This window comes from Leptosomus discolor, chromosome 11, assembly GCF_034619465.1.
Source record: "Leptosomus discolor isolate bLepDis1 chromosome 11, bLepDis1.hap2, whole genome shotgun sequence".
NCBI lineage: Eukaryota > Metazoa > Chordata > Aves > Leptosomiformes > Leptosomidae > Leptosomus > Leptosomus discolor.
The window spans coordinates 20,358,137-20,385,197 of record NC_141401.1 but is presented as its reverse complement, the minus strand read 5'-3'; the positions used below and the strand labels follow the sequence as shown (position 1 = coordinate 20,385,197).

General features: G+C 46.3%; 1 protein-coding gene across 1 annotated transcript; it reads left to right on the top strand.

Annotated features, from left to right (window-relative positions):
- On the top strand, positions 1-25,846 carry GNB5 (G protein subunit beta 5). Its single transcript, XM_086471339.1, has 11 exons — positions 1-126; positions 5,716-5,827; positions 10,053-10,189; positions 11,891-11,932; positions 12,725-12,801; positions 14,298-14,430; positions 18,309-18,452; positions 21,597-21,688; positions 21,811-21,859; positions 24,448-24,544; positions 25,581-25,846. The coding sequence occupies exons 1-11, from the start codon at positions 1-3 to the stop codon at positions 25,844-25,846; spliced, it is 1,275 nt and encodes a 424-aa protein (XP_086327465.1).
- The last annotated feature ends 1,215 nt before the right edge of the window (positions 25,847-27,061 follow it).

Sequence of the window (27,061 nt, the reverse complement as noted above, 5' to 3'; positions counted from 1 at the left end):
ATGTGTGACCAGACCTTTTTAGCAGTTGTATTTGGTCCATGTGACAAGTGCTCCAACGAGAAACCCCTTAGGGCTGTTTACATCAAATCAGAACAACTCAGCTACTGCTCGCTATGTGTGGAAATGGTATGTTACTGATTTTATCAGCCAGGATGCGGAAAGACTGCAAAAAACAGGGGTTGGATGTATTAATGGTCTGTTATGTTGGATTTTTCTGGACAGCAAATGAGTGTTGACTGCCAGACAATGACCTCTGCTGACACCTGGTGTTTCCAGACCCTGCAACAGAGGGGAGGCCCTGGGGTTCAAGGATGCTTTTTATGATTCTTGATGGGAAAATGGCCACAAACTTTTTACCCTAGGATACCGCATTCCTCAGCTGTGCAAATGTTACGTGCCTGTCTAAACTCTGCTCTGGGGTATATGCATGCATGTCTGCTTGGCCTATGATCTTGAGTGTTTTCCATTACAGGACTTAACAGAAAAAGATGAAACCGTTGCAATAAAATCATTCACTAGTGACTAGGGGATATGAAGTTCATCTAGTCTGTCTCAATAAAAGCGAGACACAAGTGAAGTGCTGTCAGAACTCCTTCATGGTCCAGATTTCATACTGAGACCATGGTGCCTCGTATGCTATGTGTGGTGCTTGGGTAAGAGCTGGAAGTAGCTACAATGAGGATAAGGTGGGAAAAGGTTGCACAACAGTGGAGTGTCTTCTGTCACCATGTGTGTGCATCACCGCAGAAGGTGGTAATGGGGGAGATGAGCAAACCTGCTAGCCTGACCAGCAGGCCCCCAGAGTACCTGCATGAAGAAGGGATGACGTTGGAGGCTTTCTAATCTCCAGCAGTTACTGGTGAGGTGATATCCCACTCTCCTGGTAGGGAGCACTGTTCTAGAGAGATCACAGTGGTGTTTTTTAGGTGAAATAAAAAGCTAAGATCATGAACCTATGTGGCTACTGAAGAGCTGGGCTTCAAAACTCATTTTGTAAACTTAACAATTTCATTGTCCTGATTGTAATTCAACTTGGAGTAGTCTTATTTTATCTTCCTGAACCATTGTGCATTATCAGTTGGAGAAGATACCATTTGCTGTTTCCTCACCAGAACTGGTCTCTACAGTGACTGAGTAGGGTCCAATACTTTGTTGTATTTAAGCGTCAGAAACAAATGATTTCTGCAGGAATGCTAAAAGGTTTAACTAGCTGTGTTTACAAAACACTGTTTTACAGGCAGATGAGAGCACTGATTTGGTGCTTGTAGGTCCTGCGGTGTGTACAGTGCACGGGCTGACACAGCACATTCTCGTGCGTTGCATTGTTTAGAAGGAAATTTAGATGTAATGACTGCAAGACAAAAGACAGTCCCTTCCTGGTTTATTTGCTTCTCCCAACTTTGAAATTGCTGCTTTGTTCAGCTCCTTCTTGGCCAACAGCCTATAAATAGCTATTATATATTATAATATCCAGTAAATTTTTGCAGGACTTGATAAATGCATTCTGGAATTGCAGGAAACCGGCTGTTTGTTATTTACAGTTCCTGCAACTTTCTCTTTATTTGCATTATGGAAGTTAGACTCTTACCAACTGAAACAGCTGCTAGGTGGGAGCAGATTGAGACTTCAGGAAGAATTGCGTCAGTACCTAACAGCCTGTTAGGCTTCCTATTAGCACTACAGTAGGATCTTGGGCTTTCTGGTAGACCTGGCTTTAGCTTGCTTCTTAGTATTTATGTTGTAAAAGATTAAAAAACAAATATTCAGAACACAGAGAGCTCTTTGTGCTAGCACTGAAATACGTATGGGTAGGGAAATTGTATTTTTTGAATTGATTTTCCAGACCTGAGGGTATGCTTTGGCTTATATCAAAATGCACAATATATCCCTGCCACACTTGTGCACTTGTTTGGGAATCCATGTGCATAATGTGGTGTATGAATGGCTGATCTTTTTGCAACTTCCTGATTTGCACATGCATCTCCTAATTTCAGTCCAGCAGATGCACACATGTGTTTTCATCAGCCAGTCTTTGTGATTTCCCCCAAACCCACATATGTTCAAGGATAACAGAAATTGCTGATTCCCAGTGTTGAGATCATCCTACTTCAATTGTTTGCCTTTTAGACAACATAATCTCTTCCTTCTGGGGTTTTGCCTGCTTTGGAGATTGGTACTAATCAGTAGAAACTCAATCAATGTTTGCTGATTTAGTCTCCCCACAGAAGTATCAGTAAATTAGCTTACAATTTAAAAAGAGATCAGCTGGTGAATTCGACTGAAAACTTGTTTTAAAGGCATAACTTTTGAGATAGGCAGCAATTTGTGACATGCTGTTAGATCTTCCATTTTCCCCAGTGTCCTTATTAACGGAACAGCACCAGCTTTCTTCTGTGCATCCCCATCACTGGGATCTGGTGTATTTGCCATGTGTGGAAGGTAGGCAGTGATGACTGGTTTTGCCACAATTCTTGGTGGTTAATGTTTCTGTAGCAGCTCCATAGAATAATGCCCCACAGAAAGCTGACTACTTTCAGAGTGGTTACCTCAAAATAGCCTCAAAATATATGAAGCCAGGGGTCAGCTTGGCTTTGCTCTGTCGGGAAGAGTCAGAGAAAAAAGCTGTCTTATAAGTAGCTGTCCTTATTTTGGGCAACTTGGAAGCTCACTGCTCCTGAGGACACAGCAGCCAATTTGGAAGTCATCAGCTTTCTAGGGAATGCTGGTGGTCAGTATATAGCCACAGCAACAAATACTTCTATGTGCCAGTCATTACTGCACAATTAATGGATCATAACATCACAAAGTGGAGTTCAGTTACTTGTTACTGCTTTTCCATATATTCCATGTACCATACCTCCTGGGATGTCTTCACAGCCTTTTGTCCTGTGCTGATGTTGGTTTGAAACTCATCTGAAAGCAGAGACCAGATTAAGAGAACCTATACTTTGCCCACTGCTGCTGACTGAACTGCCATTTCAGATTGAACATGCCTTCAGCATAGTGAATTCTAATACTGTATTAACAAATTATTTACTACTTAATATTTTTTTAAGCAATTGCCAATACATTGTTAAAAGTACATTGCCTTCAGTATGGTTAGATTTTATGAAAAGGGAGAAACAAAAAGCCTTGATTGTTTATTGGATAGTAATATTTTTCTTTTTTAGTTGACCTAGTACTGTGTTATCCTCTAAATTAATCCAGCCCTGGTTCATTTTATTTAAAGCTCCCACACGGCCTTACTCTAACCTGTGTTTTTTGCATAGTTAGCTAATGACTACATGGGTAGTTAAGCAGCTTGGTCAGATGAGCGAAATACTTTTTTTTTTTTTTAATGCAAACAAAATACACGTTACGTATCACACACTTCTATAGCTTGCTGTGTTCGGTAAAGGCTCCTCTTTCACCTCATGGCTCGGCTTACCCCTGTCATCTTGGGATCAGTATCACGTATCAGTCTGAACATGTATGGTTCCCAAAGACTCTCCCCTTCCATGCTGTTCCTTGTAGACTTTTTAATCCCGTTCCCCAACGCAGGGAGACTGTTCATACCAGTAAGGCAAGAAAGCCTGTTTTTGTCACTGTCAGAACTGTGTCAATTATCTGACATACAGGCATTATCTAAGCCAAATTCCTTCGAGCCGATGGGTTCCTACCAAGGCAAAGAAATTTCCTATGTTTTTGTTGGATTTAACTTCTAGGCCCCTTCACGTTTATCAGGTGTCAGAAATAGGGCATCTGTCATAGATTAAAATCCTTCAAAACTGAAGTTTCTTCTTCAAAATCTTCCCCTGCCACTCCCCCAGGACACAGCTGCACTATTGAGTTTAATATAAGTAGGTTTAATTTTTCAGACAGGAAGATAACACACTAGAAGCTTCCTGTCCCTTTCCTGCTAAAAGATGCTTTTTTTTTTTGTTCTTTTGGTATCACTTTAAAAATACCGAATTTTTATTTCCTTGGCACTGTCATGCACTGGAAGGCATTTCCAATGCGCTCTTTACCCTGAGGGGCTTTGGAGGATGTGCCCATATCCAGCAGTATGTGACCTCCATAGCTTAAACTGCCTACTTTTTCTTTGGTCATACGGAATGTAGCTGGATCGATTCAGCTCAGCATTCAAAATCAAGTTCAGGGTTGCCGACGTGCTGTCGGGCTGATGGGGTTAGGTCCCACCAGTTTCTGTGGGCAATGAGAAGACTGGAAATACATCCACTGCGTTTGACTCTCCAGTGAAGTAACCCAGCTCCTGCCTGCAGATCCATTGACCAAGAGAGACCCGAGCACACGGCCAGCCCAGGGCCTGAATTCAGCCTCCAGAGTCACCGTGAAGAGCTCAACAGCTCTGCCTGCGCATCCCCGTCTGACAGCGACACTGCTGCGAAGCCCAGTGTGGGAAAGGACTTTTTTCTCTGAGATCCACATTGTGTCCAGGACGTGCCCTGAGTCTAAACAACAGCTGCAAACACGTATTTTCTTATCTCCCTTTCCAATCTTGGCACATCTCCAGGTTGAACAATAGCCATTGGATTGTCTTATTTTCTGGCTAAAGGGAGACAATGGGAGTCAATATGAGCAAAGTTAGTCTGTGTAGATCAAGGACAATTGCTGTAATATGAGGACATTTTCAAGGAACTCCCTTTCCAGGGAACAAAAAGCCACAAGGCCCTGTGCCATGGCTGTTTCTCTGGAAGTGTCAGCTGCTCTGTGTGCCCAGCACATGCTCCCAACCTGCACCCGGGCAGAGCCTGCAGAGCTGTGGATCTGTGCCCTGGGCTCACACCAACACCAAACTGGAGGGTTCTTTGTTCCCCTTGGGGTTTTAGAAACTAGTCCCTTTCAAGGTCTCAGAAGGCCCCAGACCCTAGTGTGCTTATCTGTGTGCAGGGGAAGGAGGTGGCTTGTTTAAGGGGGGGAAAAAAAAAAAAGGAAAGAAACCCTGATAACACTAAATTTAAAAACAAGGAATTCAAAGCGTAGTAGAGCGAAGGGTTCACTTCACCATTGCATCTGCCCTGCTGGCACGGGAGCTGGGCCAGAGACCTCCTGAGTGACCGAGGCTCTTAGTGTCCCCTACCCATAGGAGCATAAGAGAATGATGGAACTGAGCTGGTATTTGCTAAGCCTGGACAGGATCTGTCTTCCCAGCTTGATGTTTTAAAATGCCATGGGGGTGACTGTGTGGAAAATCCTGGTACCAGTGGTCAGTGACCAATGACTTTTTTTTTTTTCTCTCCTCTTTCCCCCCCAGAGTGTGCAACTTGCGGCACAAACAAGTTTGGGTAGAAAGCAGGAACACCTTTTTGCGTGTATTTCGGAGGCAGTGAAGCCTTTGGGCTGTGAAAATGGCTGGGGCTGTACAGCAAATACCTGCCGGTGGAAGCCTGGGGGTAGGAGGAGAGGCTGGTCCCAGCTGCCTGCCCGCAGGCCGGCGGGAGGCCGATCCCGCCGCCCCGCTTCTCTGCGCGGGGCCGGGCAGGAGCCACCACCTGCCCGCACGTCCGCCGGGGCCTGGTCAGGCGCTGCCCGCCCGCGGGGCTGGGGCGCACCCAGCCGGCCCTGGGCGTCAGCGCCGGGGGGAGGGCGCCCAGGCCGGCTCCGGCGCCGTTGCTGAGGCAGCAGGAGCCTCCGCAGCATCCCCGGGAGCCTGGCGAGCAAACTCCTCCTCCCTCCCGCTCTCATCTCGTCTCTCTCCCCGCTTCCTTCGCAAAGATGGCAACCGAGGGGCTGCACGAGAACGAGACCCTGGCGTCGCTGAAGAACGAGGCCGAGAGCCTGAAGGGCAAGCTGGAGGAGGAGCGGGCCAAGCTGCACGACGTGGAGCGTGAGTGAGGCCGCGGCGCGGGGGCCGCCCGGGCCGGGGGCGCGGCGGGGCACGCCCGGCGCCGCGGGCCCGGCCTCGCCCGGCGGAGGGGGGGAGGCGGGTCGGTCCGCCCGCCCGCCCGCCCGGGAGAGGCAGCGCCCCGCTCCGCAGCGGGGTGCGGGAAGGGCTGCCTGCCTTTAGTGCCGTGACCGCCGCCTTGCCGTGGCTCGCCGAAGCCCGGCCGAGAGCACGGCGGGTGCGAGCGCGGTAAAAACGGGGAGCGGCGGGGGAGCGCAGGCGGCGCAGCTCCCGGGGCGCCCAGGGGCCCGCCGGTCCCCGGCCGCGGGGGTTCTGGCCTGGCTGGGGCTGCGCGTCCTGCACGGCCTTGGGTGGGGGGGTGAGGCAGAGACCGAGAAATAGCCCCCGCAGGGGCTGCTGAGGTTGATGTGCGTCGTTTTAGCGTGCATCTCAGCGGCAGAAACAAAGATTAAACCCAGCCGTGTGGAAGTTGGTGGGAATTGGCTTTAACGAGGCCAAGATCTCACCCAAGGTGGAAGGGCTTAAAAAGGAACGTTGTTTCCAAAACCAGCTCCTTCTCTGCGCTTCCCCCAGGGAAATAACTTGCAGGGATCCAGTGCTGATTCAGAGGTGCGGGTGAGCCAGTGCTCGAGCTGTCGATGCGTGACTCGCCGGTACCAGCTGCAGCTCCGAGATGCGTGGTTAACTAACAGAAATGACAGGGAAAGATTTCAACCCCCCCGCCCCCGTTCAGGAACAAATAAGCTAACCTAATTTTTTATGGAGCTTCTCAAATAGGTGTTAATTCATCTGTCCTGAGATATAAAACTTCATTATTTAATTAATTACAATGATATATTGTAGGGTTTTTTGAGAAAAACATGTAAATTACTGTATTCCTCTGAAATCACATAGGTCACACTGTTAGAAATACCAGTGGGTCATTAAGACTTTAATTTCATCTGTTTTGATGCCTTAAATGTTGAAAAGGAATCCAAGCCTATATCCAGTGATTTAGCTCTTAGTGTTTTGTAAGACAGAGGGACTGGCAAACATTCTTAAATTTCAGGTGAGGAAGGGTTAAAAGATTTTTTTTCTGGAGTAAATAGAGCATTTTCTTCTCTAAATTAGGCAATCATATGTTATGTGAGTGTCCTTTTAATAGAAATCATTAAACAAATGGAGATGGCCTCATTACAGAAACATTACCATAAATCACAGTATTCCTACAGTATAATTTCTGTATCAGGAGCAGTGGGGCCTCTGTTTAACAGACCTGTTAAGCATTTGCGTAAGTTCATTTTTGCTCACAAGGAATTTACCTATGATTGCAGTGATACTGTAACTCTATGTGTCACTGATAGTCATAGGATATTTATGTCTTTGTCATGTGTGAAATCTGTAAACTTACGCTGGAAGACTGTGCTTGCATAGCCATCACATGATTTCTGAAACAGAAGTCTTAGCTGCTGTAAAACAATGCTCCCTGATACTGATTTTGTATCAGAGCTTTTTTGCACTTAAATTATTCCCAAGGACTATTTCTGTAGAGATTGTAAGTTACAGAGTAAAGCATCTCTTCTGGGTTTTTTTGTGGATTTTTTCTAATCTAAAATTGTATCTCACATTTTTTTTGCTCTGATCATGATTTTCCCCTCCGTGGTTCCCAAAACAAACAGCTGGCTGAACTAGGATTGCCCCTATTTTTTCAACTGGTTTTGAACAGCAGCTATCAAAAATGTGGATAGAAAAAGGAATTACTAAACGTGCATTTGATTTGTAATCTTACAATTTTAAGGATTCAGTTCTGTCACTTAAAATTTTAGGTGTAGATAAACCAGTTTGTTCTGTTCACGAAGTCCATAAATTTTTAAGGCCAGAAGAGACCATTAGGACCAACTGACTTCCAACACAGAAAAGATCAAAGACTCAATAGTATCTGCAGCAAGTCCACACCTCCTGTTTAGGCCAGATGATATGCTTTAGAAAAATAGCCTTTTTTATCTGAACCTTTGTAAAACCACTCAAGCTACTTATTTCCTTTAGCTGATCTGCTTGCCCAAGTGCATCATTTTGAACTACCTTGAAACAATATTGGAGAATGCTTCAAAATAATTATCTGACTCTAAAACCTGTGCTAGGCGGGTGCAGGATTATTATGGCTGTGGTTGGAGATAAGCGTCCTCAGAGAATCAGTAAGGCTAACCCAGACAATTCCACAGAGTCTCGGCTGCATTGACATAATGGAAATACTTTGTCCATTGTTTGTGACATGTTTGTTTTTTCAGATATGTTCTGGACACAAGCATCTTTCCAGCTGCCATAATAACCTCCTGTCCTGTGTTTTCATGTCTTTTGATTGGATCATTTGGCAGGTTTCCTTGGGTGAAAGTAGGGGGAAATGTATCTTTTCCTCAGTGGGTTTATATGGTGCTTTCTCAGAAACTTACTTCTGGCCTCCTGTTAGAGATGTTATGGACAAATTGTCAGGACTGGTGGACAGCACTTGTCCTGGGCCCAGCTGAGTGAGACTGGTCGAGCAGAGATTTCAGGTGAGAACATTGTTCTGGCACAGCCTGTGGGGCTGGTGGTTTTGAAAGACAACTCTTGAAAAGCTGATCCACTAGAAATCAGCCTCTGCCTTAGGCAGAAATTGCTCCCCTGACCCTGTGCCAGGGAAAGATGTCAAAGTTAAGGATGCCCGCACCCTTGCTGTGGCAGCCCTTCCTAGCCCGTGAGCTTTCTTGGAGATCTAGAAAAGTGAGGAAGGGTGAAGCAGCAGTGCAGCTCCAGAGCCATCACCTGCCACGTGGGATGTGGAGCTAAGCATCCAGCATGGTGTTGGAAAGCTTAAGATATTCTCCATCAGCTTGCTAAAGCATGTGAGCTTCTGCGTTTACTTCAGTAGGTTTGTCAGACATTGTCCTTTAGCTAACAGAAGCTGGGACATCTTAGGTTTCAGTGTGGACAAACACACTGTTGTATGCAGGGAAGCGCTGGATCCTGTTAGCTCTTCTCTAGACAGAATCATTTTTAAATCTGATGCCAGGGTCTCCTGCCCCAGGACCCCTGCTCTGCTGTGAGTCTTGAAGCAGCTCCTGTCCTCCCTGATGCGCCTGTGAAGTGTGTCAGAGCTGCCACAGGGTGCCAGGATACCTCATGGCCCTGCTCAGCTCCATGCTGGATGAACAATGCTGGAGCAGAGCAAATAGGTTTCCTTAGATGACGCTTTCTCCCAAACTCGTGTGGATGATGCCAGCATGAGGCATCAGGGTTACATGAGACACCTTTTAGTTCTGTCAGCTGCAGTGGGAGGAATTTTATGTCAAAGTGAGTTTGCACAATTGGAAATGTAAATTTCTTGGGGTTTTAAGAATATCAGCTGAAAGTACAGCTATTCGGTGAGGTATGAAAGAAGTGACTTCTCCCCCACCAGAGAATGCTACTTGGGGAAGTTCCTTGCCTGCCCTCTCTGTTTCTCTTTCCCATAAAAGAAAAAGCTGACCCACCCATGAAGTCCTTGATGTCCATAGACACTGTTGAGAAGTTAGGTAGTGCACCCTTATAGCAAATGCCAAGCTTCCCTGCTCGCTCAGAGCTGTGTCCTGGCCCTCAGTGCTCCCCTGGCCACCAGAAAGAATGGCACAGCAGAGGAGAAGTCTCCAGCGCCAGCGGCTAGTGCCTGTGTCACCCTGCACCACTGCTGCGGTGCTGAGAGCCAGCTGTGGCTGGGAGTCTCACATCCAGAACAAGTGTTTTACTATTGAGACTTTAGAGATTTGATGCTTACCCCCTTCTTTTGTATGGTTTTCCTCCAAGACCCAGTAGTGGTCTTCGCTTTGCTGAGTACCTTGACGTATGTGTCAGGCTGGAGGCTGCCTCTGCACTTTCCAGCCTCAGTCAGATTGAGGATTTCCCAGTAAAAGGAGGCAAGGGGGTAATCTATTTTCCAGTTATACTTGGGTGTGATGGCCTGCATGAGCTTCATCTGCTATAGCCCCAGAATTCAAGCCCTGAGTGAATTCATCCTTATCTTTATCTGGTCAATATGTTCATGTACTGCCCGCCTTGGTTTTACCACCTGCCAGCTCTGAAGCAGAGTTTGGTGGCTTGCACCGTAGACTCAAACTTCATGGATTAATTTCTCCAAGTGACATTACTCATAAATGTAGAGATTTGCTGGGGCAGAGCTTTGATGCAGGGCTCTCTAACCATCAGCCCTTTGCAGTTCATCAGGTGGCAGAGCGTGTGGAGGCACTGGGCCAGTTCGTGATGAAGACCAGGAGGACTCTGAAGGGTCATGGAAATAAAGTGCTCTGTATGGACTGGTGCAAAGACAAGAGAAGAATTGTGAGCTCTTCCCAGGTATGCTGTTGGGCAGATGGTTTTTAAAGCTACTGTTGGGCTCTATACAAATCTCATGGCTGTGCTATGTGCCAATCTTTGCAGGTGATACCTGTGTATAGTGTAAATGTTTTCAAGATGCCCTTAAAGCAGTTCATTGGCAATGTATTTGTTCAGAGAGCATAAATCCAAGCTTCTGATCATCACTACGTCTGTTGTAGCTAAAAGCCTAAATATTTATTGTCCAGTCATACACAGATTTTCACCATATTCCCTACTACAATTGAAACTGGAAAACTCATCTGAGGCCACTTTTATTTCCTTGTTCTTTACAGATAAGATATTTAGTAACACCTTCAGTTTACGTGTTCAGGGAAAATAATCAAGAAAAGGGAAGAAATGTTGATTCTTTTAGAGTTTTCTGTGCACAGAAATGTCTTCTTCAGTCTGTATGATTGATGTGACCTTGAAAGCCTGAAACATCCTGCCAAAATTACTGCATTTAGTCAGGCCTTTTGAGAAACAGTCCTAACACCTGCTCAAGACCAGTCTCATGAGCTGGAGGAGGTAATGAGATAATTACTTTCTAGATCCCCTCATTTGTCTTGAGCCCAGCATGGCAGTGAGTGAGCTTGTTGCATCTCGCAGCTGTTCATTGGCCTATATGAAATCTGTCAGGGGTCTCCCTTGAAGGATAAAAATAGGCAAGCTGCATTGCAAGCCACCTTCAGTTAACTGAGTTTTTACCATTCATGGTGATCTCAGCAAAAAGAATAATTTTAAGCAATTAATGTCACATTTTTTTAAGTGATTAACACGTTATGAGTGTGTAGATCAGAAAGCTGAGCAGGCAAGTTGTGATGCATTTTTGAATTTTTTTACTCTATTTTAAGAATGGTCGTGAGTCCAGGTACAGCAACAGTTGTTGCTCAGTAATAAGCATTTCGCTCTCATGATACAGGAAGGATAACAATATTATGTGCATAAGGCAAAGTAGCTGGCATGAGTGTGGCTGGCATACACAAAGTGGTTGCGTTGCTCTCTGTGAAGGTTCTTACAATGGCTGTTTAGCAGATTGTATCAATGGATAATCGAAGGTTAAGTGTAGTGAGAAGTGAAGGGAAAACCAGGAAAAGATGGGAAAAGGAAGATTAATAAGCAGTGCCATGTCCATAAATAGTCCCCATGAGTGCTGCCAGCTTGGTGAGTGATTTGTAATACAGGTCACCTCTTGTATTTGTAAGGCCCTGTACTGAGGCACTGACAGATCTCACTTGGGAGAGGTGCCTGGCTTTGCAGGTGGTGATTACAGGCTGGGGAGGAACACATTGTGGCTGAAAGGAGGCGAGCGAGGTTTCCACAGGAGATGGTCCTGTCCATGGCATGTGCTGCAAGTGGGAGGAGTTCTCACAAACCCACTAAAAGGGAAGGGAAAAAAATAAAAAAAAAATACTGGTCTTTTAAGACAACATCATTCATCTCCGTGAGGAGGAGATATGCTTTTCTTCTGATCAAAGACATAACTGGCACTACTGAGGAGTGTCTCCTCAGTGCTTTGCTGTGACTATTATGCTGTTGTTAAAATGGAGACAAAAATGTGGTGACATACAGACAGGGGAGTGGAAATGAGCAGCAGAGTTTTCCACAAATTTGGGAAGTAAGCTGACAGCCATGTCTCTGGAAGGCCTCAGTTTCTCTTTCTGTTTGTGTGCTTTCATTTAGGATGGGAAGGTGATTGTGTGGGATTCCTTCACTACCAATAAGGTAAGTGAAACTTCAGCAAAAGTCAGATTTCTGTGCACAGGGCAAATGACGGTGGGATAAGATGGAGAACTGAAGGGCTCACAGGTGTCACAGGAGGCAAAGGGATGATGGGATAACATGCAAACCTCCACCAGCACCTCAAACCAAGGGGCCCAGAGCAAAACACCTCCCTTGAGCTGTTTCTGAGCAAAGTCCCTGTCAGGGTACTGGGGTTTGTCGTGGTCTTCAGCAGGAAGCTCTGATCCAGCCTCTTCGCTGACAGGGAGGCCTCCTGGCTGGGGGCAAAGCGCAGCCAGCAAAACAGAGGCCCTCCCTGGGTAATCCCTGTCCCAAGTGCCATGTCTGATCACCCGGGATCCTTCAGCCATGGTGTTCACTGTGAAATGGTGCCGCTGCTCCTCCAAGCCCTGCCAGGGCTGCCTCGCAGCACCCTGCTCCACACAGCTGAGTAAAACCAGCCTGTTTGAAACTCGCTTTTACATGTGTAGCAGTGGGGACTTTTTAGACACAGAATAACCCAAATTAAAAAAAAAAAAAACATGCTCTGTGGTCAGTTTGGGGCTCATGAATAAGGTGGAAAGTGTCAAGGAGGGACATTCTCCTGCCGTTCTGCTGGGTTCTGCAGTAAGGTTTGTCCCAGCCTTACATGTGAGTTAAGGCTGGGGAAACACCTATACCTTTCACTGACCCTAAGAATGTCCCACAGAAATACTGAACTTGCTACTCGACACTGCTTTCCTTGCACTGATGAGGGAAAGTGACATCCCAGTTTAAAGAGGTGCTGTATTTCAGGAACATGCAGTGACGATGCCGTGTACCTGGGTGATGGCGTGTGCATATGCCCCGTCTGGATGTGCCATTGCTTGTGGGTAAGTTCCCAGTTTCCACAGCTGCTTACACAGAGAAGCTTGATTTGTAGTGGTGTCCCAGTGCTTTCAGATGCTGACAGGTAGAGGTTTGCGTGCCTTGGTTGTGGATGGAAGGACTACATTCAGTGCCGCGGATTCTGTTCCCATAATGGCTTGTACACATTATCTCCACTGACTTCAGTGCAATAACATTTGTTGTGTAAGCACGGAAAATAATCCTCTTTCAGCATTTATATCATGGGTTAGGAATCCTGCATGCATGCAACTTCTCTGTTCCAGTTTGGTTGTGTATGTTGGATCTGTCTTTTAAGGGAGAGAGGTTTTAACCCTGTTCTTACTTTGCATTCTTTCTTCTACAGTGTAGAGAAGGTTAGTCAGTAATGATTACCAGCACATGAACAGATCTTGCCAAGATGGGGTGGGGAGAAGTAACCCCATCCTTGATAATCTTCTCCAAATTTTCTCAGGGCTCACGTTTGAAATAATTGAGTTCATGACGGGGAGAAAAGAAAGAGATATGTTAGCAAAACATCTTTTAAAAAGGGACTGTGTGGATCAGACAGACAACGCAAGCTTGGGGCAAGAGAAGCTTGCAAATCCAGAAAGCAGAAGACTGAGACAGACAGGCAGACTCCATAAATGTGTGTGGAGAGGAAGTCCCAAAACTATTTGCCTAAAACTCGAAGAATAGCAAGAAACTCTGTCTTCACACTTGTGAGAGAGGCAGGGAGGGCATATATGCATTGCAGTACCTAATTCTCTGTTTCTGTTGTGCTGTCAGTTAAGTGCTGTGCACGTAATGTAAGGCACAGAACCAGCACCTGGTGGTGTGCCGGGACCCCAGGACCGGGGCAGGGCTCATCTACCATGGCTCTAGAAAAGGGTCAGACCCAAGTCAGACCCTTTAGAAAAGAGTCCCACATCTGGCCTGGGAGACACAGCTTTACTGGTGCAACTGTGCAAGAGGGACACAGCAGCTACAGAGGTCAGTGCTTCTGTTGCCTTTTTTCCAAGCCCTTCTAAAAGCCCTATCTTCACACTCACTACTTGCTATACCATCTTTTCCGTAGAGTTATGTCAGTTTTATTAAGGTAGATTAGTAATGATGCTTACGTACTGATCCTCACAATGATGGATGTCAACAGAAAAATGGCAGTTTGGCTCTATGTGAAACTTTAACCCAGAGGTGACTGCTATGTCACCTCCCACTTTATACTGTCGTGAGGTTTCATTCAGTGCCATTTATAAACTCGATGAGGGTAAAAAATACTGAGATGCAGCTGTTCAAGTTCTGTAAAGCAGCCAGCCTGGTGAGGCAGCTGGGGCTTCCCTGCATGGGGAGATCCCGGACAGCACAATACAGGGAAGTCGGTACTTGTAAGGCTTTGGCAGCGCAGCTCTGACAGGTGGTTTCCTTCTTATCACCACTCGCCTTTTGTCGTTGCAGTTTTAACCAGTTCTCCTCTCTCTGTTACTGCTATTATTACTCTCTTTAGTGGCCTGGACAACAAGTGTTCTGTGTACCCTCTGACATTTGACAAAAATGAAAATATGGCCGCAAAGAAGAAATCGGTTGCAATGCACACAAACTACTTGTCTGCCTGCAGCTTCACTAACTCAGACATGCAGGTAAATGCATTCCCTACCCCGCTGCTCACCGTCCAGCCACACCTAACGCGAGCTGCCCTCATACACGCTGCAAGTCACCTTCCTTGCACCTGGGGCACACAGGGCCCTGGCCTGCCCCGTGCTGGGGCTGCTGGAAGACTCTCGCTGGGGGCAATGAAGGTGCTGCAAAAGCTGATGTAAGGAGATGCTTGTCACAGCCCGTGGCCAGGCTGTCATGCCTGTGCCCTGCAAAGGCCTGTTGTTTCTGCAGAGGGAGCTCGCTGGTACCTGTGTTCTCTGCTCACAGGGTCTGTGCCGGCTTGTGCTTTTGGGAGCTCAGACTAATACAAATAGTTACAAACCCAGTTTGACTCAGGCTAGATTTGGTACATGCTGTGCCAGCCGATGGAGACTTTGTTATTTGCCTGCTTTGTCCTGGATGTCCAGCCAACTTTGCTTTTGCTTTCATTCTTAGTACTTTTTGTTTGTACCAAGTGAGATATTGAAGCTTGAGGATGGTCCCACGGGGCCAGCCCCGTTGCGTGGTATGTTCCCTTGAGGGAAAGGAGGGATGCTATCCCCTTCTCACAGCTGGGGGTTTGGAGCACAGAGGCCCACAGTAGGAGATGATGGCAAAGCCAGGAACTAAATGCAGACCTTCTGAGACCAGGCCAGCCTTCCTCTGTAGTGAGTATTTCAAAGGTCTCTTTCTCCAGGAACACAAAAGATGATGAAAGGAGCCGGGATAATCTCCTTGTCCTCTCTGGTTTTTGAATTTAATTGAAACTCTGCTCAGTGCAGCTTTGCAGCAAAATAAGTGGCAGAAGGGAGCATTTTCATTGCTCTCTGTCAGCAGAGCTGCTGGAAAGGGAATACTTTGTCCCATTCTTCCAGGTATTTGGAGCTGTTCTGAAGGAAATATCAGCTCTCATTGCTTCTATTTCAGGACATGAGATGCCCGAGAGTATGTTGTTGTTTGTCAGTCTATGGTTTCTGTAATGACTCCAAGGTGCTAATTTAAGTCCATTGCCATGGAAACAACTGGTGGAGGTACCCAGTGCTCGGGCTTGCTTAGTCCTGACCTTACTGTGCAGGAGCCCTCTGTAATTGGAGCAGGCTAAATTAGGTGGAATGTTTTTGATGAGACAGAAAACCAGTGTTCTCTTTTCTTGTCCATACCCATATGCATCTTGATTAAATCCTATGAAAGAGAAAATAGTTATTTATTTTTCATAATAAAAAAAGAAAGAAAAGTTGGGTCTTTTTTCTCCATATTAAATACATCAAACTGCATTGATATTGAAGGTAATGTATTACTATTGTTAAATCCACAGTGGATTCAGGTGCTTTATATTCAGTGATTCAGAGGTTTGTCTGAAGACTTCAAAAAGACATTTTCTTGTGATTGTTAGGCTTATAAGTGATCATTTATAGGGCTGCGTGTTATTATTGAAACAAAGAGAAGCAGGTGGGTTAGCCAAGCTTCTGTTAGGACACTGTTATGTAGAGGATCCTAGAGAATCCAAGATTTCTTATCTTTTTCCTTTTACATAACAGCCTCAAAATTAAAATTGTTCTGTAACTCTGAGGGTGCACAGTGCAACAAGCAGATTTTCCCAGCTGTGTGTGGAGCAGCTCTGCTCTCCCAGCTCGCGTCACTGGGGGATGTAGTGCCTGTCCTGGAGCAGCCCTAGCGCGTGGTGGAGGTGTCCCCCAGCCCAGTGCCCCTACAGCAGCCACTGCTAGGTGCTGTGAATGCTGCTGCTCTGCCCTGTCTGCTTTCTTAAACTGCAGCTCGGTTTTCCCTCAGGAATGAAAGACATGGGGAGAGTTTAGGAGCTGGTGTGCCCACAGGCATCTAGCAGTGCAAAGGAAAGAGGGGAGATCTGGGGGTAGGTCACCACTGATTACAGCCACTCTCAGACGGTGTGGGTTCTGAAAGAAGGGGTCCCATCCTTGCTTCTCATCGTGTTCCCACGTGGGCCACGGCAAGCGCTGAACTGCAGAGCTGGGTGACCCAAGCACCTTGTTCTCGGTGCCCCCAATGAGTCTCGCCAGAAGAAGCCTCCACTGCCTCAGTACGCAGAGAGCCAGGGAGCCTCGCTTCCTAAATTAGGTACCTACAGCTCTGTGATGTGATGATGCTCCCCACGTGACAATGCTCCATGTATATTAATAGCAACGGTTAATTGGGATCTCAAGTGTTTGGCATAGGGCAGGCAGCCATACTGCCGGTGCGGCAGGGCTGAGAAGCAGGATGAGGCCTGAGGTGATGGCAGAGGAGGCAGAGGTAAGCGTGGCCCCTCTGCCCTCGCTGCTGCTCCCAGCCCTGGTGCATGTGCTCCTGGCCAGTGGGGGCTGTGTCCCTGCTGTTCCCTGCCCTGTGCAAGTGCTGGCTCTTCCCATCAGGCGAGGATCCCCGCCCGGTGCTGCCGGAGCTCCTTGTGCAGCAAGCTGGAGCCTAGTAGCAAGGATTGTTAATTTTCTTCTGGTTTTAGATTTTTGGAGGGTTTTTTGGTTTGGTTTGGTTTGGTTTTCAATATCCATACCCTGAAGTTGAGTCCATTACATTTCTCTTTAAGCGTTAGCCGGAGCTCTGAGTTGCCAACAGACCCTTCCCTTACACCTCTGGCTACTCCTGTTCCCCTCATATCTTCCTTACACACTATTACAAGAGCAAATACTTAAGAGCTGAAAGTCTTCATTCCTCAGCCAAGTACAAATATTCCTCAGAACAGAGAGGTTCATTGATTTAGACTCAAAAGCTGGCCAGAAAGACAAGTCAGGACTTTTTTCTGCTATTATCTTCTCAGAGTATTAGCGTCTCTCTACTGCAGGATTTGGAACAGTCTGTTCTGCAGCTTTGCAGACCTCTGTTTATGGGAAGAGTTTTTGGAGCATCTGTCAAACATGTTCAGTGTTTAACCTTTGTGCAACCCTGTGAATGGTTTCATGATTATGTGATCATTTTCTGCCTGAAGAGTATTTTCTTTTTAACTTCTAACTACCCACTGGGGTCCATTGAGTTTCCTCACCGACCATGAGAAAAACCTGTGTACGAGACTGAGAGCCCTCCTAAGTTCACCCTTGCCTCCTTCCACGCGAGTGCACAAGGACCCTTTCAACCTACAGAATTTGTGATTGCGTAACAGCTTCGGGTGCCGAGGGGAAATTTTGAACAATGGAGCATCATCAGGATTTAGCCACAATAACAAGCACTGATCACATGTGCTTTCTACAAGCACTGTAGCAGATGAGGGGAGCTGTGAGCTATGTTCGGTCAGTGTATGTTCAAGCCCTTTCACACACAAATGGTTTTGGACAAGTGAGAGGTGATGGACTTACCAAACAACTGTCTAGACAGGCTTACTTCCCTTTCAGAAAATCTATGTCTTAAGCCAAATTAATTTGGTTTAACCTGGCTATTTCAAGCAGAAAAGAAATTTAGAGAGTTAAACAGGTATACTTAACTCCAACAGTTCTTCTCTTTACCCAGGTTGAATTCTAGCAGCCTAAATATGGATAGGGTTAAATACAGGGGCAGACAGGAATACCAGTCTGGTTCTACCTCCTTTTTTGAGGATATGGAAGTGCCGGCAGATCCTTACTGCCATCAGTTCCCCAAACCCCACTGCACAAAACTGACCGTTATTGAAACTCTTTGTGGGTATAGCTATGTCAATACAGCTCTTCTTTCCACTCTAACTTCTTTCCTTAAAAATAAAAAACCATAAACTGTGCTTAGATTCATATTGGTTTTATGGCTTTGATTTACTGCATAATATTTCATTAAATTAAAGCTGCCCTTGGTGTATGTATAGGATGTCAGTTGTTTCTTTGTGAACTTGAAGATGATCTGCTGATTTTTCTGTTGTGATTCTTCTTGCCGCATCCTATAGATCCTGACAGCAAGTGGAGATGGAACTTGTGCTCTGTGGGATGTTGAGAGTGGGCAGCTTCTACAGAGTTTCCATGGTCATGGAGCTGATGTCCTGTGCCTGGACCTGGCCCCTTCTGAAACGGGAAATACATTTGTCTCTGGGGTAAGCGGGAGCTTCCTATCGTAATGTAAAATTAAGGAATATGGAAGGGAAAGGGCAGCAAAGCAGGAGGCTCATGGTCTTGCTGAGGGAGTGCTAGAGTATGTGTTGGAAGCCCCAGTGCAATCCACTCATTGCAAGCACATTTTCCAAGCTGGAGCAAATTAAACCCCTGACTGTGGGGTCAAACCCACCCAGCCAGTCTGACTGCAGTTCTGCTTACTTAGCAAATTCCATCCCACACCAAAGCAATCCAGCCCAAGATCAAAACAACGCCTCTCCAGGGAAGGGAAAGGCTCAGAGTCAGAGCAGTGGGCTTGTACCGCAGTGGAGGTGTGAGCTCCTGTGGATAGGAACTCGGCACAGCAGACCACCTCCTGCATCTGGCTCCTTTCTTGAACTTCGCTCTCTGGAGCTAGGCAGGGTGTGCCAGGCGGCTGCTCAGGGCATCAAAATGGGGCTGCAAATAACATGCGTGCTGCTATGTCCCTCAACCACTCCCCAGAAGCCAAGGGGTAGCTTGGGCGCTGGCTGACCCTCATAAAAGTTGGAGCAGGGCGATGAGGTGCGGCCACATCTTCAGCTGTTGCTGAATCCTTGGTGCCTTCCAGCGGTACCAGAGGCATTTTAAGCCCCTTCGTCGGTCGAACACTGCCCGCTCCCTGTCTTGGCCCAGAGGAACATGCAAACCTGACTGGGGTTGCAGGGCTGGTCTGGGAAAGTACCCAGGGCATCTTACAGATCTTGTCCTGCTGCTGAGGGATCACTGTTCCCGGGCAGCTGAGCCATTGGCATGCAGCCTGGCGGTCAGGCAGGCAAGACATAAAGGTGAGTGAGATGGGGCTCAGCTCCTTTTCGAGGTGGTTCTGGTCTTTCCCGTGTCAGAAATTGAGTGTGCAGGTGAGAGCTGTTGGGAACTGAAAGATGACCTCTCTTACTGGAGGCAGGTTGCTACCAGTAACTTTGCTGAAGGTACCTGGTTTCTGAGCCCCACCAGTGCTGGTCCAGGGCTGGTCCTGTGCTTGGTGATGGAAACGGCCCTTGTGCTAGAGGGTGCCGACCATGGATTAGGGGATTCTGCTTGTTGGGCTTGGACTCATGGTCCCATCCCTACACAGTAAACCTGGACCTCTTCTGTTACGACTCTTTTATCAAATTTGGCTGGCCTGTGAGAAGCAGAGCCCAGCACGCTGGCCCAGTTTTCCTGCTGCTATCACAGCTGCTCCGAAGCGTGACTGAAAGCTAATTCTATCCGAGTGCATTACCCCTCCTGGGCTTTCCTGTCACCGACTTTGCTTCCCAGAAAGGATAGATTCATTCTCCCTGGGAACAGCTCAGCTTATTATAGGGCAAAGAATAGCAAGCAGCTATGTTACTGCTAAGAGAGTATGTCATACTTGTGTCAGTGTAGCAGCTCGGGCATGTCCATGCTTACAGGGACTCGCTTAATTCATTACGTGCAAAATACCACTTCAGTGAAGATCCATCTTATATGGTGTCAATGCAGGTATAGCCAAAACAGTGCAACCTGAAAGTATGGTGGCATAGAGAGACTCCCTGTATGTTCTGCCTGTGTAATACAGTGACCTCGAGCTGGAATAAGCAACGCCAGTACATCAGTGTGCAGACTGGGTGCTGTTACATTTAATGACCTAACTGAAAATCCCAGCCCGCCTGGCTGAGGTCAGGGCTTCGTCCCGGGCTGTTGTGCTCAGTGTCCTCTGAGTGCTGTCCCTTGGGGCAAGTTGGATAGCACTCAGGGGGTCCGTCTCTCCACAGGTGGTTGCTGATTTCTCCTTCAAAACCTTTGGAGTCAAAGCACCAGCTTGTCAGATTGGTTTTGCCCCCTCAATCCCAGAGAGGGCAGTAAGAACAGTGCACATGGAAGCAGTACAAACAGCTGGGCTTGGGCTGTGGTGGGGCTTGAGAGGGAAATGTGCCGAGTCCAAAATGTTCTCTGTTTGGTTTCCCCTGGACAGAAGCCACAAGTTAGTACAAAGGAGCATTACCTCTTTTAAAGGATGACATCATTAGTAAAAAGACTAGGATTTCGTTTTAACAAGAGAGTTTAAAAAAAAATAAAGATGTGAATTATGAAGAGACTGTTTAATTTAATTAGCAATCATATTTGCTTAAAAATAAATAACATGTGTGGCACGGTCTGTGGGGCAGGACGTGCTAGCTTGGCAGAAGCAGCAGCCGTCTGGCCTGCCCTGTTTTTCCCACGCAGCCCCAGAGGGGCTGAGCCCCCTGGCGCTGAGCCTACCGCCAACCTGCCCCTCAGCGGGGTCATATTTATTAAAATCTCCCGTCACTCTTAAAAGTCTGTGTTCTTTTTTCTGTCGCTGCAGTTGTGACAGCAGCGAGACATTGCAGCTGAGAGCATGGCCCTATGGGTGTGAGAAGGTTCCTACCCTGAGGACGCAGACTAAGTGGGCTGAGCCCCTGGCCCAGAGCGTTCAGGGTACTGAGCACTTTGCAGCAAGCACTGAGTGTTACATGATCTTTTCAAAGCACAGCTTGGAAGGCCAGGTTGGAGCTTGAAAATGAGATTAAAATGCTGTTATGCTTCTTTTCTCGTCCCAGCCACACCATTGAGCACATGGGTGCAGAGCCATGGCAGGGGTTAACTCCGGTAGGAGGCTGGGCAAGAGACCCTCCAGATGCACTTATTTCGTTTGCTATTTTGGTGTATGAAAATAATTAGTTATGAAACTTTAAATGCCGTGTATTAATTTTTTAAATTGGGCATGTTAAGTGGTAAGGCAGTGAGTCAGTCAGCTCTGTGGCATGGCAGGGCTGCAGACACAAGTAGGGCAGCAGCACAAGCAGAGCAGGGCTGTGAGTGGCGGTGGGTATGGGACTGCCTGCGCCAGCCCCCCAGGCCTCTCTGCCCTGCACGGTGCTGTGCTGGTCGGCAGCACCACTGAGGCTCCAGCCTTCGTGGTGGATCCTGCTCCTAACTGCAACTGCACCAGGCTTGGGGGTACCAGTACAGCCAGTTCTGGGGCTGCTTTGCTGGTTAAATCCCCTCAGAGCTGTGGTGTTCAGAGCATTTGAATGTAGCTGGGCTTGATGACGTGTATCAGGCACGTGAGGGATGAATGTCATCATTTGCACAACCGTAGTGAATTTTTTTCTTATTAGGGATGTGACAAGAAAGCCATGGTTTGGGATATGCGGTCCGGTCAGTGCATCCAGTCATTTGAAACCCATGATTCAGATATCAACAGTGTCAGGTCAGTATGTTTCTGGGAGAGGACACATTTGCGATGTTGAACAGTGCGCTGGTTCTATTTTTGAAGTCTGACCTCATCCAAGTAATGTAATGTGTTCTGGTCTTTTTTTTACTCGTGCACAGATATTACCCAAGTGGAGATGCTTTTGCCTCTGGTTCAGATGATGCCACGGTATGTTAATTCAGCAACCTAATTTAGGGAAGTTCTGTTACTTCCCGGGTCAGATTTTGCTAAAAGACTAGGTCACATTTACAGAGAACTTTAAGTGACTAAACTGGGCCTGTGACACTGAAGTTGCAGAGTAATAATGCTGTAATATAATATCTATTAAATACTATATATAATGCTATAGGAAAAATCTGGTAACACTTTGTAGGTCACCTCTGCAAACTTTTCTACGTGAGGTACTGTCCAAATATTCATTTCAGATTTTCTGTTTCGAAGTTTCGTGATCACAATTAGCTGTCTTACTGGAAGAGATTTGGCTTCATATAGTTGTTGGTCACAACCTAGGAGGAACCAGATGAAGTGCTGCAGCTTGTGTCAGAAGGAGCAGCACAGTGCAAGGGCATGAAAGGAGCCTGCACGTGAGTGCGCACGTCCTGGCGAGCAGAGGGGCCACGGGCTCCGCACGGAACTGGGCAGACCGGGTCAGATGGCCTCCGCAGCCCTGCCCATCCTGAGAGCACAGCCCCAGGGTGGCCTTGGCCACGTACATCTCCCTGTCAGCCTGACTCACTGCCAACGCTCTTCACTGCAATGAGTCACTGCAGACAGGTCATCCTAAATGATATAATAGCTCTTCCTGGATCCTGCTTGTCTATGAGCAAGCTGCTACGAGGGACACAGTGTGCATTGACAGGTAATTTTGGTCAGCACCTTGTATGCAAAATGCCACTTAACCTCCTGGTGCCTTCAGGCTCCCAAGTGATGTACTCGGCCTGTGGCTCTTGCTGCAGCTGGTGGGTCCCCATGGGGGACCAGGCTCTGCCTGTTCCACAGCCCTGCAGGGACTGAGCTGGCAGTTGTGTAACTTGAGAGCAGACATTTGGGAGGCACCTTGTTTCTCATGTTTGTCCTAACATCACACCGAGTTGCATGAGGGTGAAGTACTCTGCCCTCGGAGTCTGCTCAAGTACTAGCTGAACTCAATAGAAACATTCCCTTTGTCTTCACTGGATGTCAGACCTTCCAAGGCTTTTCTGAAGAGAGCGTACACTGCCTTTAGGTCTTAAAAGCTGTGATTATAAATTTATATCTCTAGCTCTGTGGTGAGCCCAGTGGCTCTCCACATGTTCAGATGCAGTACTGTGAGCACTTGAGATACTGAGGGAGTGAGATGGAGAAATTGTCCATCATTAAATTCCAATGAGAGCACTCTCTTTTTATGCCCAGTACCACAGGCTCTGGGCTGCTGTGCTTATTAATTTGTTTGATGGGGTTTTTCTCTCTTAACTATTCCTGACATTCCCAACTTGAGCAGGAGAATGGGAAATTCCATCTCTATACTTTTGACAGAAGTTTTGGCAGTTTCCCTCTACTTCATTCTTTAGATGAAGAAGTTGGTGATTTCAGCATTGTGGACTGATGCCCTGACTGGTATCCTTGACCTGATTTGTATACTTAGGGATTTCGAGGAACAGATAATCCTGACTGTCTGGAGGGAAGCCATAAAAGCGTGCTCACATGGCAGTGCTGTCACCTGCGGTGACTCTGACTCCCTGTCAGGACAGTCTGATGGAATTATTCAACAGCGTGGAGCACTGGGAGACCTGGATGTCACATACCTGGCAACTCCCTACTGCCCTGCAAATGAAACAGCCTCTCCTTTATGCGCAGGCTTGAATACCAGCCATTTTTCATTAGCAAAGTCTTCATATTAACAAACCCGTCTGGCCAGTGTTTGCTTAAACTTAACTTATTGAGGAAGGTTTTCAGTTCAAATAGTTTTGGAAGTGTATTTTGATTTCAGGGCTAACAAACTGCCTTACTGCGTGGCAATGAGGTCTGGTCTGTCTATACATTATTTCCATGTTGAACAAGCCCAAGTGTGCTGGCAAATGATAAAAACAGGAAGTGCAGGTTGGAGAGGTGATTCAGGATTTTCCATGAGAAATGAAACCCAAAGATCTGTATAAAAATGTATTATTTCACTTGGATTATTTCCATGTAGGTTTTTTAGACGGAGGGGCCTCACGGAAGGGCGGGGGCTGTTTGCTATCATGTCTTACTCAGAGCCAGGGCTAGCATCTAGGCTTCCCTGTGCCAAGGGACTGCCTGAGCACCATGCCATGTGGCCTGCGTTCTTAAAAGATGACTACAGATTTAATCCTCTGTCTCCCAGACTAAACTGTTGTTTTTAGAGACTGTCTCCCCATGCAGCTCACCAGCAGCAGGATGCCCTAATACGTAGGAAACCACAGTGGGGAGGCAAGAGGGTGGGGGGACTTTCAGTGGGTGGCCTATCACTCATCTCTTTATAGCAGGACAGGCAAGAGGCTTAGAGAAGTGCTTTGGAAAAGCAAGTTCTTCACTCAGTTTATACAAAACAGCCTTGTGTTGCTTTAGATCCCTGTTAGACTCCAGAAGAGTCAGAGTTACAGCGGGCAGAAGTAGCAGAAGGAGAGAAACCAAGCAGCCGCTTCCCATGATGCCTGTTAGGCTGCAATCTTTCCCACTCCCATTTTTTCAGTGAAATGTAGTAGCCATTGACTCCAGCCTTTACTGAGGCATATGTGTTGGTTTTGTTTTAATCCTAGTGTCGTTTATATGACCTTCGTGCAGACAGAGAAGTAGCAATTTATTCCAAAGAGAGCATCATTTTTGGAGCATCCAGTGTGGACTTCTCTCTCAGCGGTGAGACCTGAACTTTGAAGGTTATCTTAATGTTGGGATTTGAGAGAAACGTAAAATTTTGCCACTTCCATTTGCTAAAGCATTTGTTACGAAAGTTATTAAAAGTAATACTAAGTACCAAAAGAGACATGTAACGCATGGAAGCTGTCCTGTGTCTCTGTAAAAATAATTTCTTTTTAAATAACCTAGGTGGCCATTGCTTCGTTGTAGCGATGAAATGTATTTTCCCAGCCCTACTGAAGGCAGGAAATATTTTGCCATTAACTACAGCTGGGTTAGAATTTCACAATGATTAAAAACATTTCAAAGGAAGCATGAAATGTGACTATTAAGCACACTTACATAAATAGTTTTTAAAGGATAATAAGTGATTAATAGACAGTAAAAGTATGTTAGAGGAGCATGAAGACAGAGACATTACAATTTTTCACTAGAGATCTGGAGACGTGAGCTTGAGTCTTCTCTCTCCTCCCCAGCACAAATGCAGAGCTCCCCCAGTCACCCTGCGTGGGGATGAGTGGGTGGTGAGCTGCCCTCTGCCTGGGACAGAGGCGGATGTCTCTGTCATGGTCACAAGCACCACTGCTTGTCCGGTTGGGGACGAGGGATTGCTTACCAGATTGTTTACTAATCATTTAACCATTTGTGTTCAGCTTCTTGTGTGAAGTCTGAGCAAAATAGTATTGCCCTGCATTAGCTGTTGAAGTGCTCTTTGGTCTGTCTTGATTTGGAGTCATCCTCCATCTCTAATGACTGAGCAGATTCTATATATTTTAACCCCATTTTAACTATATTTTTAACTAATCAGTTTTAAGTGGTTCAGCATTTAGTATGGATAGCTCAGCAGTGGAGCAGGGGTGCCTCACAGGAGCACAGCTAGCCTGGGGGAAGCAGTGATGGGGGCTCACTGTGTGCAGAGGGTGGCACGGGAAAGCTGGTTGTGGCTTGCTGGGTGATGGATGTCCTGCAGAAGGCCCTCGCTGCAGTCCAGACGTGTCACCCACTGAAGACCTCACCTTGTGAAATCTCTTTGTAGGTCGCCTACTGTTTGCAGGCTATAATGATTACACCATAAATGTCTGGGATGTGCTGAAAGGGTCCCGTGTATCCATTCTGTTTGGGCACGAAAATCGTGTCAGCACCTTGCGGGTCTCTCCTGATGGGACAGCGTTCTGCTCGGGCTCCTGGGACCACACTCTCCGAGTAAGTGCTGGGAGCGCTCACTTTGGATGCCTCTTTCTTTGTTGGTTTGATTGTTTAAAAAAAGGGGGCGAGGGGAAAGGGTTGTTACAGGAAGACTGACTCTAGAGGGACTAACAAGGGTATAAAAACACAGTGTAAAGCATGAACAGAAAATTCAAATTAAAAGAGCCCCACAAAGTGCTAGCAGAACTGTTACATTTTGAATTTGTGGCTTAAATAATACCATCACTGCTGATACTCTGTGCCATTAATCTGACTGCCATGCCAAATTTTAATTAAACATTTGATAGAATAGTCAATGTCATAAACAATTGTTCAACTCTCTCTCTGCAGATCTGGGCTTAACCTGAGATCCTGTATACAGAATCAAATGAAGACCGAAACCCTGGACTACAAAAACTGCATAAAAAAGCCACCCCTCAAAATCAAATATTCGCTACACTACAAAAGAGTGACACTGAACCCACAGATTAACACAGCTAGGTAGAAAATGTAATCTGCTTGGACACATAGCAAACATCAACTCGTAGTACAATGAAATGTTTTTAATTCTGTTTTAGAACTATCCTATTTTATTAGAACTAGTTTAGATAACTGTAAAGGGACTTTTCTCTGAAGTCATATCTCTCTGTATCATAGAATTGAGTATTTCAGTGCACATTATGTATTTATTTGCATGAATTGAGTTCCTTTTTAAAAGAAAAAAAAAGAAAAAGAGATTCCTGATTTTATCAGGATGTAGCATAAGACTTTGGAAACATTCTGTAGTAGTGCGTTGAATTTTGGTGTTGAAAAGTGGAAAGAAAAACAATTCTGATACTTTATGATGGCGTTATGGATGACTGAACCTTGGTATTAGGTGGAGGAGCAAAGGACCTACTGTGAAGGTACTGTCTGTTGCCATAAAAATGTATTTTTTGTACAGAAAAGGAATCCTTTCAATCCCTGTTTTTTCCTCCCATCTTTTTAGATAAAATAAGTATTTCATCTCTGTTACCTGAATATAAAGAATCTAAATATATACAAACTGATAATCTGCAAAGAGGAGGGATATAAACATGATTTACGTAATCATGAGGTAATACTTAACCAGTAGTTTCTTAGAAATTTTTAATTGTATCACTTGGTGAGTGAATTTTCTTTTACTTAAAGGAATACTACATGCTAAGCACTAAGCACCGTTATACTGATGGTCAGATCTTTTCCAAGTCAGCCACAGTCATTCTACGATCATGATTCTTACTTGCATTTTGGGCAGTTCACACCATGTCGGCAGGGCAATGTCGCTGAAACGCCTATTGAGGCAGTATGTGC